Below are 13,250 nucleotides of genomic sequence, written 5' to 3' on the forward strand. Positions count from 1 at the left end.
AAGCACAGAAGAGGTGAAAGGCAGCCAGAGAATGAATTAAAACAGCATACACAAATGTGTTCAATCTAAAGCTCTGGGTCTCAATCTCTAGCGTGCATAGGAAACATTTGAGTAGCTTGTTTAAAATTGAGATTGCTAGGTGCCACCTCCAGACTTTAAATAATTCTATCAAGAATCTCTGCTTTTAACAAGAACCTTCACAATTCCACAGGTAAGCTCCAGAACCATTCTTTGATAAAGAATTTATTAAAGCATTTCTGATATGCCCCAAACATTACTTCTTGGTCTCCACAGGGCAAAGGTGGCATCTGTCAGTGACTTGATTTTGAAGATCTAAATGTAAGGAACATTATGAGCTCAAAACATTTTCTTTGACCATGTTAAGCCCGTGAAATGTTATCAAGTCACATTTCCCAATAGATTTATTAAAACAAATGCCTCATGCCCTATTTTTATTTTCACGAGTGTATATACCAGATATTTCGAAATGATTAACCTATGTTTGCATGTGGAATATCTCCTCCTGAAAATGTTTCTTTGTATTTGTAATGACTTTTTTTTCTGGTTATATCATACATAGGCTGTTGGGGCTGGAAGGAACCTGAGAGATTATAGTTCAACCTTCTTGTTTTGCATATGTAGAAATCAAGATTGCAAAGGTATAAAACAGCTGCTGAAAAACATAACTTGAGCTGTCCTATTTAGATATGGGAAATGGAAATTACAAACCTTTGTGAGATGAGAAAATCCTTAAGCCTTAGTGGTTTTAACCAAATGTTTTAGATCTCTGAGCAAAAAGGCTTGTTGCTGTTAAATTAAATTAAATTGGGCCTAAAGCTGCCTCTGTACATAGCAAACTGCAACCCAGCTTGGCATGTAAGCAATACGCAACTTAAGAGTACATTCTTGCAACAAATAGCTGAGTCTCAGCCAATCCCAGCAGTCAAGATTCAGCTAATCACAGGCTGTAAACTGATCAGCTCATGTCCATATAAGGCAAATGCCTATTTACACTATTCCCAAGTAAGCCAAATTCTAAGCTGTAACTAGTCAAGCTGTTTCTGTATGTCACTTCCTTTTTCTATCTATAAATACTGCCTGCCCACCTTGCTGGGTGGAGCTTTCTGAACTTCTAATTCTGAGTACTGTCTGATTCATGAATTGTTTTTTGCTCAAATAAACTCTGCAAAACTGAATTTGTCTAAAGTTTGTCTTTTAACATTGCTAATTGTCAAATATATTCTGTTTATTCCTACCCACTCAACAGAAAATAAAAGAGGTGTTTCAAAGGGGCATACTTAGCTTCTATCTATTTCTATTAATCTTTATTAGTGAAGACAAGAGCTTAAGGGTTACTACCATTTAACAAGGCAAGTGCTAATCTCTAAAAAGCTGATAGTTTCCACAATTTGTAAGGTTTAGGTAAAACACAGAGCCTTTAGATGTGTTGGAGTATATTGCTTGGTCTTTAAGGAACTCCTCAGTGTCAGGACGCTAAGAATTATAGGGGCTGATAAAGTGATTGTTATTTCTCTAGACACAGATATTTCAACTGTGATTTGGTTAATGCCTAGTTTGAAATCCTTAATAAAACTTTACTCTGAAAGGCATGCATTCTTAAAGTGAAATGTGTTATATTGAATTCATTTTTCACTTTGACTTCCTTTATAAAACTAATGATATATCCCTATAAATCTTTAGTACCCTCATGTAATAAAATAGCACTTAAGCATGCATAAAGAAAAGGTAGGAAGGCAGAAATGATAAAGAACCACAATACTGCCATAAAAACAGACACAAAGACCCATGGAAAAGACTAGATAACCCCAAAACGAATCCACACACCTACAGTTAACTCATTTTTGACAAAGGTGCCAAGAACATACAGTGGGGAAAAGACAGTCTCTACCACAAATGGTGCGGAAAAACTGAATACCCATATGCAGAATGAATCTAGACCCCTATCTCTCACCATATACAAAAATCAAATCAAAGTGGATTAAAGACTTAAATGTAAGACCTCAAACCATGAAACTACTACAAGAGAACATTGAGAAAAATCTCCAGGGTGACATCAACAGATAAATAATTTGAACTTGTACTTCAGAAACAAAAAAATTAAAGAACCACAGAATTAAAATGGGAGCTATCTCTTTAAATAAAGAGAGAGAATTAATCCCAAAGAGAAGTCAACATTTTTTTTTCTAGGCAGGTTTTTAACTCCAACATTCAAACATAATTAGCATTCTAAAAGTGAGAGAAAGAAGGTAAGAGATATTCAATGTCCAAGTTGCATTTTTCTCTCAAAGGTAGACCTCACCTCTTTTTGCCCTTTCTTTGTTCTCCATTATAAAAAGACACTAACTATTCTAACCTCTAATAGCAAGTACTCCCCAATAGATTTGTTGCTTCAACAGACTATATAATGTCAGTGTCCTTGCCTCTTAATGTTCAGAATTGTATAAATGTCAATATTTTATATAACATTTACAAATTTTTCTGCAAAATATAAAAATCTCACAGAACGTAAATTCTGCTGAAATTATGTTGACAACATATTATGTGATTTTCATAGTTAATAGTATACACAATGATCTGGAAAAATAATCTAGTAGTAGACTAAATTGAAATCTTCATATATATTTCTTATATAAAAAATTGACTTCTCAAGTTATTAATATTTTAAAATTAAAAATGCAAGGATTTTAGATATGGAATTTTAGAATGAAAAACACTTTCTTTGACTAATTACCATCTTAATATTGGGTAATGTCATTAGTAACTGTGTGTGTATGTGTGTGTGTACATTTAAGTAAATAATTTTCTCTTTGTTTTTTGCCCACTTAAAGCAGTTAATGTTTTTGTTTCATTTGATGGAACTTAAATTATCGCTGACTACTTACTTTTCTTCCTTATACCTCTTGGCCAACATGTGATGTGATAATGCATGTGGAATGATAGTATATAATTTTCTTGAATTAACTTATGAGATAGGATTATACAATTTCGATTAAATTTCTTTTCTCTCAAAGACATCTTATTTACTTTATACAATGCCTTTTAGATTAATCAGTTCTATTTTAATTAAGAAAACCAAGGTAGAAAAATTAAACAATTTTTCCAGGTTCATAAAGTGTGATTGCAGAATTAAAAGAATACAATTGTAGAACTGCAGGAGAACTGGAAGAGACTGTTCATGTTTCTGGTCAAACTCTTCATTTCAGTGAAGGAGAAAATTGAAGTCTGAAGCAGTTAAGTGACTTGATCAAGATTATATACTAGACAGTTAGTGACAGAACAGAACAGAAGGGAAACTGGGTTGCCCAGCTGCTGGCTCATGTCTTTCTACTCTACCATACTCACAAATTTCAAGTTTGAAATTTTTGTATTCATATAAGTTAGCTGGAGGCAGTAAGCATAGCCCTATAAAGCAACTCTTGAACACTTGGAGAAACATGTTATCAAGTGTAAATTAGAATAGTATTGGGAAGACCTAGTGAGGAAACAGCCAGAAAAGAAAAGATTCGTTATGGAATATGAATCAAAATTTGGAGAATAAGAGGCAAGAGAATGTTGCAAGTGTGAGAACCAGCAAGGGTACACACTCATATGGGAGAGTGAGGAAATTGTTGGAGAGTAGGAATGCGGTTAGAAAATAGAATCTATTGATTCTCTTGGCTCAGAGAATCTATGTTGGGGAGTAATAGAATGACGCGTGGTGAGAAAGGAACTGGAGGCAGAAAAAGAACAGAGAAGGGAAGGGCTTAGCAAGGACTTAATAGGCACAGTTGGCAGAGAGTGAAGGGCCTATTAGATTCTAATGATTAAATATAACTTCATTAGAGCAGTGATTTTTTGGGTATGCTTTATTCATGGTTGTATCCTCCGTGCCCAGAAGAGTGCCTAGTACATAGCAGGCATTCATTAAATATTTGTTAAATGAACAAATAAATAAATGAATGAGGGAGATATGGAGATTTACAACATGGAAGCTTTGAACAAAAGAGTAATATGATATAAACAGCATCCAAGGTAGAGTATTCTTGTAAATGTATCAATATGGCATAACATGATGACTTAAATAAGACTTTTAATCACAGGAAAAGAAAAGATGTATGGCAGAAGAAAAATAAATGGAAGGAAAATGATACAATATGGACTTGTATTTGGAAGCACAAGAATATCTCTTACGAGCCAATGGAATGCAAAGGGAAACTTCAAAATCATTTGGATTCAAATTCAATTTTGCTTCTTTAAAAATGGACACCTGGGAAATAAAGCACCAATGGTTTTATTTTTTCAAAATATAAGAGCAGTTTCAGAATCCCTCACAAAACAATGAACAAACTGTAATTTTTAATAATATGTTATAACTTGGGCAAACACAGGACTATTTTTCCAGGATATCATGGAAACTATTTTTTAATTGTGGCAACTTTTCATTTTAAAATAACCCCCATGGAAGAAGTGACAAGATTCATAAAGCAGGTTTATCAGTGCCACTAATGCGTCTATATCTAACTCTTCCAGTGTTATTCTATCCTATTTCATAATCATCCCTAATTATTGCCTTTACTATACTTCTCTCAATTGAACTCTGCCTTTTGCTATAGATTGACCAATACCCTAATTTCAATCAAGTGTTAGGAAATAAGCTAAATTGCTTTGATGTGGAGAATTATTTCTTTGCTTTTTATGAGTGCTTATAACATATCCTGTATTATTAGAGAGGCCTATATAAAAGCCCAAACCATTGATTTGAATATTTAAATTCTAGAATTCACAGCACCTTAGATAAGCTAAGGTAACTGTTTTCTACCTGATTAATGACAGCAAGAATTAAACTGCGGTAGCTGACACATGGGAAACTGCGGAGAATGAAGGGTTCATATTTTGGCTGACATGCTGTTTGCGACTTTTAATTCTCCTTTTATTTTATCAAGTTCACATGAGGGAGAGAAAAGGCACTCAGTGATACTCGGAACAATTATAGCACCTTTCTTTTTCTTTTGTGCAGAGAAGAATAACTTAACTTTACCTGCCAATATTTTCTTCCATCGCACATTTTCATTCTTTTTTAATGACGAATGTTATGAAAGTGGCCTATGTCATCACACATACTGACCTCTCTTAAGAGTTTAAGCTGTAGAAAGCTAACAGAGACTCCCTATCTTTGAAAATGCTATTGCCATTGTTGCTCTCAGTGTACCACCAACAAGTTGATACAAAATTCATAAACAAAATAGGGAGATAAGGAACAAAGTCTGGGAAGCCAAGGTGCAAACTTGGGGAAAAGAAGAAAAAACACCTTATACATAAAAATAAACTCTGTTCTACTCCTAGCAATCTACTTCTCATAAAAACAAATCCTTTTCTACTCCTAGAAAAAATCTACTCTCTATTCCATCCTTTCAATTTGTATGCATTTCTTTGTAGAAGTTTCCTTCTTTCTTTATATGCTATGGTATCGCATGGTGGTTAAAAGTTCAGACTCTGAAGTCAGAATCCCTGGTTTCTTTTTCTTTTTCTTTCTTTTTTTTTTTTTTTTTTTTTTTTGAGACAGAGTCTCACTCTGTCTCCCAGGCTGGAGTGAAGTGGTGCGATCCTGGCTCACCGCAACCTCCGCCTCCCAGGTTCAAGTGATTCTTCTGCCTCAGCCTCCCGAGTAGCTGGGACTACAGGTGCGTGCCACCATAACCAGCTAATTTTTGTATTTTTAGTAGAGACGGGGTTTCATCATGTTGGCCAGGATGGTCTCGATCTCTTGACCTCATGATCCACCGGCCTCAGCCTCCCAAAATGCTGGGATTACAGGCGTGAGCCACCACGCCCAGCCAGAGTGACTCATTCTAACATTCAATGACCTGGACTCTTAGAGTTTCTAAACCACTTGACGGTTAGTTACATCTACCCGGCCCAGACTCCCTGTTTTCATCTTGTATCTTCCACTTGCTAAGTGACCCTAAGGAAGTTATTTAGCCTCTCTGTGCCTCACTTTCTTCAAATGTAAAAAGAATTTAACAATAAAATCTACCTCTTAGGGTTGCTGAGAGCATTAAACCAGTCAATGAATGGAAAGTGCTTACGGCGTTGCGTGGTATGTAGGTACATCATGTAAACGTTAGTTGCCATCATTATTTCATACTTGATGCAGACATTTACAATAGTGCTTCTGAATTAATAAAAATTCAGATTTTCCTCCTCATAGAAGTATATGTTAAAATTTTGGACAAGTTAGAAGAACTATAAAGAAGAAAAAAACTCCCTTCTGTAATCTTTCTATCTAGAGGTAGTAACTACTCCCACCCTTTAGTGCATACTCCCATAACTATTATTAAGTCCATTTGGTCATCTTCTACCTCCCTTCACTATCACTTTTTCTCTAGACATAGAAGAAAGCACAAAATAGTTTTAATAAAGAGAAATGAATTAAGAAAGGCAACTGCTTAGAAAGCAGGAAGACTGGCTTTCATTCCCCACCCTTGCTGGATCATTTAAGTTACAAGGGGCATTTTACTATCTCTATCCTTTTGTTCCTCCACGGAACTACTGCAAAACTGGTATAACAAGAACTTCCCTCTGCCCCTTTTACAAAGATGCTACGATGCATCCATTAACTAACTTCTCAAAAGAAAGCTGGCACATAGAAGGGGGCAAAATATGAAGTATGTGAGTATAGTACAACTAAAAGCTTAGTTTACAGAGGAGGTGTTTTAACAAAATCTGAGAGGAAGCAAAAGACAGGAAGTTGCTATAGTCTCTCTTTAACTGTAGGAGCTATCTCCTCTAAACTGTTAATTATAATGTGTTACAGTTTTTAAAGACTGTCCTCTGGTATGCATTTAGACTAATGCCAAAAATAATTCCATAATATCCATTAATTTGTTATTGCTTTTTGTATAACCCTGTGATATGCCAAAAGAGAAATTTATGAAATTAGAATAGCTGCACCTCCTCATTTGAATTCACTCTAATGTCTTAATATCCATGTCTCCTATGGTTATAAAACATCACCATTTTAATCTAATCTGAATCCTCAAGTGTCATCTCCATACCAAGCAAATAAGTGATTCATTTATTCAAAATAAAATGAATCATTCTGAAATTGGATGATTTACATAGACATGTGAGATACTAGTTACTTGTGCTAAGACAATGAGGAAAATTTGGCCGTTTTAATTCATTTTGGCCTTTTTGCTCCAGATCTTTTCCTACCTAATGTTGAGAGACTTTTTCCGAAGTTCACTCCACTTGAAGTTCATGTTATCCAAACGTCTTTGTAACAGGACTGCATCATCAGAACCTTCCAGGGATCTCAGGACTTTTTGGCTGTTTTCATCCAGGTTGTGATAAACATCTGTGTGAGCTTCAATTTCACCTTGGAGGTCCTACAGGACAGCAGGAAGAAGAATATGTGCAGAATTACCAAAGGAAGCAAGCGATGAATGTGAATTTGGAGAATTGCAAAAAATAAATAATTATTAGTTCAAAAGACACTTCAATCAGGTTAACTAACAAGAAGATACATCTTAAATCCCTTTTCTTGGCGTATTGCCTTCACCTGTTATTATGTAGATTTAAAATGGGCATCTTATTACATGTAATAAATTTACTCCTTGCCATTATGAGTTGGAAAGTAATGTATTTATAACTTCATAAAGTTCACTAGTTATATCTTCTAGTCTATGAACAAAATGTATTATTTTATGGAAGTGATAGGAAATAAAATTCTATGATAAAGTATACCCCAGTGCCAATAATTTCATTACTATATGGACCAAGTCATATTTTCTATTCACGTAGTAGTCTGTAGAGTTAACTCTGACCATAAAAGCGTGGAGAGACTAATAAACAAGATTGTACTTGGTCCACAGCACCAGCACATTCCTGGGAGTCTGTCATGGGGGAGAGAATCTTCTTGACAACACACATTAAGTTCACCTTGGTATTATAGCATCATACATAGAGTACAGCATCATACATTTATTAGTTATGATTTCCCATTTAATACATATTTTTAGGCTTGACAGGTGGAAAGTACATAGGACCTTGGTAAGAGTTATGATAAGAGGTTATGCATTCAACCTCATTTGTATATACACAGATCAAGAAAATTATTATAGTAGAAGAATCTGACCTTTACATGGTATGTCTTCCTGTGTAACATTTTCAGCTTGAACCGAGGACTACAGCACTGATCCTGTTGCATAGCAATCCTGAGAAAACCCAGAAACTGAAAGAGCCCCGCTTTAAAATGCCAACTTTGCTTACATTCTGTTGACAGAATGAATTTTGGAGCACAGGCCTCACCAGTCAATAATAATAAACGGCCACTTTGTACTCTGCACTAAACAGTAGCCGGGCGTGTGGATGTGGGAGGAACCTCAAAGAGAGGAGGCCTGGAATATGCAACTGACAGTTTATATTAAACAGCCAACTTTTCTTATCATTTTGCCATTACAAGCCAGAGACATTATAAATTCATTTTATATATGTGTTTCCCTCCTTGTTCCCAGCAGAACAGTCAAAGCCAAGGGAACATTCCTTTGAGAGCTGCCGGGTACCAGCATTCCTTTCTGCCTACACAATGAATGGAGGCTTTGTACATTATCTGACTTGCTCTTAGAGATTTGTATGCTTCTGTTCAACAAGTTTAAAAATTCACTCTGAAGCTCCAAACAATTGGATTGATCTGTGTAACTAGAAAATTTTTTTTTTCCCCTCTCTCTCTCTCTCAAATTGAATTAAATTACTCTGCTAAAGTAAGGGAGAAAGTGGCAGAAATAACATGTTAGAAATTCTGAAGAACTGGCTCATGTTTTCAGCCACAGCCTCTTAAGATGCAGAATTCTGAATGTTAGACAAGTAAGGTAGACAGACAATGAATGTCTGTTGTCACTATTTTTGGCAGCTAAAGCATCACTGGTGGACTCTAAAGAGAGTTGTGTCCCATTCTCTTTGACTGGGAGACAGGAAGGGGAATATGGATAGAACCACATCAGAAGTTGAAAGAAGGGAAATACTGAAACAGACTGAGTAGTATCTCTGTCCCATCAAAACCAGGTTTGTACTGGAAGGGTATAGCCTGATTTTGAAACTAGTTTATATGGTAGAAGGTTAGTATTGGGATTCTTGAAGAATGATGTTTGGTCAAATAGATAGCCATTTTATGTTTTTCTTTCTTTCTTCCTTTTGCCTACATAGAATAACACGTCTGCCTAATTTGCACTTCTTCAGCAAAAGAGAAAAGTGAGTGAATTTATCTAAGTACTTCAGGAGAAAAAGCCAACCAGATCTAAGTTCCAGAAAATTCCTTCACTTGTCTTTTACTTTTCTTGTTCTGTTGTATTTGATTTGTACAACAGTTTCCTTTTGTGTATGCACTTAGGGGATTAAAGACAAACTTTCAGTTGTTCAACAAAATAAAGTATTTTCACTAGTAGCATCAGTTTTCCATGTTTACTATATTAGTATACATATGAAGGATAGTACATTTGAATTTTTATATCCTACATTGATAGCAGAGACCCAGGCTCAATCACAAGCTCCTTAAGGTTATGTATACCATGAAGTCACCAACACTTTCTTTGTGTTGATTCATGAATTTGCTAATTTTCATCTTTGCCATGTATATTATACTGCGTATAGACATCTTTGTTGTATTATCAACAAATAAATGAATATAAAGTTGATAAACAAGTAGTTATTGAGGACTGATTTACTGTCTAGTTTTAGCACTTTGTGAAATGTAAGAGGAGTACAAATGATAGCTCTGTCTTTAATTTTCCTAAAACCTAGTGCGCACTTTTGTTTAATTTGTTTATATTACCAACTAAATACTGATGGGAATTCCTGCCAAGTCTTCATAGATACGGGGATAAAGACTCCTTCCTTTAGAAATGCAGAAATGGCTAAAGTTGTCTTAGCATTGGCAAGAAGATAAGTCTTCTGTCAGTACTCGTTTTCTAGGTCATGATGGTGGTATAGAGCTATAAATGACACGTGTACAGTAAAGGGCTTTACTGGTTACAAAGCACGTACAAATGTACCACCTTAGTCATTCCTCCCCCTGGCTCTGTGAAGTACATCACATTTTCTGTTTTGCAGATGATAGCACTGTGACTTGGATGTTTAACTGACTTGCCTAAAAGTCACATAGCTGATAAGTATTAGAACTTGGAAGTGGATCCAATTCTCTTGATTCTAGAAGATCCTGGGCTATCACCGCCAACCCATTTGCCCGAAGCATTGGACATAATATACAGTAGTCATTGAACCTGAACGAAGATACTACTTGCAAGAGGAAATAAGTGACTGTTGAGGGAAAAGCACCTTGAGAGACAGCAATCTTGAGTTTGATAAAATGTTTACCCACGTGGATTGATTTGTTCTCAATGAAAAATTGAATTCTGACTGCTCTTTTCACTTCTCATTTAGCATGGGGCATCCTGGACCACCTGTGAGCAAAAAATGTTCACACTGAAAAGGTTTCCTTTCTACAAATTTCCCTGCTGCCAGAACAGAAATTCTGCCATCAGTAGTTCATCTCTTTGTCTACAAGAGCCATGTGGACCATACCACGTGGAACCATACCAAGAAATGATTTGACGCATCAGCATAAACGTAGCTCATCCATGTTCCTTTGGGATGGCAGGCTGGTAGGAAACCTGTCAAGCTACAGGATTCAGATAGGTTGCCCTAAAAGGAAGGTAAGTATTGGGGAAGAACCCAAGGCTCTCTTTCAAACACTGGCATGCTGTAGTGGAGATTTTTCAGTATCAATAAGGCAACATGAGTCATATATATAAAACTACCATAATGATATTTGTCTAAACTCATCATTTAAAGACTAAACCTCAGACTCAGGTAGCACAAAAAAGCAAAAGATTGATATGGAGAATCAAGTGGGGTTCTCAGAGGGTAGCCAATCTGGACAAAGGGTAATTTTCATGGAAATTTTTGGATAGTTTTATTTCACTTCTGACTTAAGTAGAAAAGATCATTCATTACTGCATTCACTGTATGCTCTCTAATTTTTTTCTTCTTTTTTGTGACTATAGTCTTTAGGAAAAGCAATAACGAATAAACAAAGGGGAAAAGGTATTTGTTATGTAACAAAAACCATAGCAGCAGCAGCAGCAGCAGCAGCAAAAGCAACAACATACATGAAACTTACTATATACCAGGTGCTGTCCAAAGTGCTGTATATACACGAGCTCATTTTCTCCTCTCAACAACCCTCCAGGGTAGGGGCTACTATTACCTTCATTTTCCATATAAGATAATGAAACTACTGTAAGGTTAACTAAAAATGCCCAAGGTCACACAACTAATAAATGCAGCAAGATTTAGAACCTAGTCAGTCAGACTTCAGGGACTGTGCTCTTAGCCACTAGGCTATACTACCTTTCAAGTTTAGTTGTTGGTGGTAGTTTTTCCTATTAATAATGCTACTACCTAAATTTTCACAAATCTAGGACTGCCATTAGAAAATAAAGGATAATGATTTCAGCATACGAAGAGCAATTTTATGGTCTTATTAATATAAAGACTATTAAACAGATTTGTAGCAGTGGACAGAGATGCATCCAATACAACAAGAGAAAACACAAAGTAGTTGAGAAAATGGGTGCAAACGAATAAAAGAATGTGTGTCCCATAAGAGAAATATTTGGTCTAAAGTTCTGCACAATTATAGAGCAAATTTCAGCTGGGAGTACCAAAAAAGTTCAGTTACGAGACAAGCAATATGTTCATAGTACAGCAGTTTTAGGAGTAGGGGAGATCCTGTTTTCTGAAGGGTTTTTACAGATTCCACACTTCCTTCTTATCTGAATCTCATCTACTCCTGCTGTGAATCTCCTTTCTCAGCTTCCAGAGAAAATTCATGGCAAACTGCAGTTAAATAGACACAAGTTTGACTCTTCTCTTCTCTCCCTTATTAGCCACATAATGATGAAAACTCTTTTATTACTTTGGTTTCACTAAACATGAAATAATAATACATATCTGCTAAATTTTTTGAATATTACATGGAGTAATTTTTGTAAAATAATTTGAATAGCATCCAGAACACAAGAGGTCTTTAATAAATAATAGCAAATGCAGGGCTTACTATTACAAGATAATCCATGTGGAAATCAGATGATAGAAATAGATTTCATGAAGTTACAGGACATGGCTTGAACCTTGCGGGATGTATATGATTGAGAAAGGGGGAAAAAAGAAAATATTCCAGGTAAAAAGAATAGCATGGGAATGGAGTAAAGGTGAAATGAATTTGGTTTATGAGCAGGGACAATGAATTGCACAACCTGATTGGAATGGACAATGAGTGTTGAGAGAAATAGGTAGAATGCAGCCCAACTGCATAAACCAAGTAGAATAAAGTCTTCCTTTAGGAAGCCACTGAGAATAAAACTGTATAAAGAAAAGAACAAAGATAAGATTATTGAATATTAAATTTGTACTATTTCATTCAACAAGAAGAATGATCCATGGTGTTCACAAGTAATAATACAACTGGGGAAGAATAGGAAAAGTTATGGATGTTTTACTAGAAGAAAAATAAAGGAGGGAGATACCAAGAATTAGTGCTGTATCCTTCTTTTTATTATTAACCATTTTATTAACCATTAAACAAATGGTTGTGATACTACTCTAGAACATCATGAATAATCATATCCACATATTTCCTTTCCCATGTAAATGGAATTATTGGTCTCTAAAATAGGACTTAGCAAATGAAAACTTCCCTATTTTAATATAGCTGAGAAGTAAGGAAACAAACACAATGGCGTAGAAAGAATAACAATAAGTGACCAAATCTCCTTGAAAATTTTATGATAGACAGATTATCTCTAAGCTCTTCTGAAAGCAATTAGTATATGAATCATTATAAGGCCATTAGTTCCTCCTTGCTGATAATTTTTACCTAATTTAAATTAGCTTGATGGGGAAGAAGTGGTCTGATTTCTAAGAACTTAGAAGGTCAGGAACATACAATTCGAAATAGGAAAGAAATTATCCTAAGTGGCTAAATTGAGAGTAGGAAGAAGTGACACCTTACAGAGAACCAGAAAGGTGTAAAAGGAACCACGGCATGCATAACTGACCACGGTCACACAGTGTGGAAACTAACAGCTCTCCATGCATTACTAGCCCTTGAAGGCATCACCTAGTTTTATAGTGAAGCAAAATAGTTAATGCTCATGATGATGATGCTGAGTTAGTCAGAGAAAGCAGATTTA

General features: G+C 35.5%; 1 protein-coding gene across 11 annotated transcripts in view; it reads right to left on the minus strand.

The window, feature by feature from the left end:
- Nucleotides 1-13,250, minus strand: part of DMD (dystrophin) — a 2,157,177-nt gene that overhangs the window by 399,698 nt on the left and 1,744,229 nt on the right. For 10 of the 11 annotated variants that reach the window (XM_077988314.1, XM_077988313.1, XM_028842274.2 and 7 more), the window contains one exon: nt 7,216-7,388. In XM_077988314.1, the coding sequence (XP_077844440.1) occupies nt 7,216-7,388 (173 nt within the window). Of the gene's footprint in view, nt 1-7,215; nt 7,389-8,137; nt 8,347-13,250 lie in introns of those variants that run through there. The other variant, XM_015127142.3, reaches the window with a different exon arrangement.

Source organism: Macaca mulatta, chromosome X (genome assembly GCF_049350105.2).
Source record: "Macaca mulatta isolate MMU2019108-1 chromosome X, T2T-MMU8v2.0, whole genome shotgun sequence".
NCBI lineage: Eukaryota > Metazoa > Chordata > Mammalia > Primates > Cercopithecidae > Macaca > Macaca mulatta.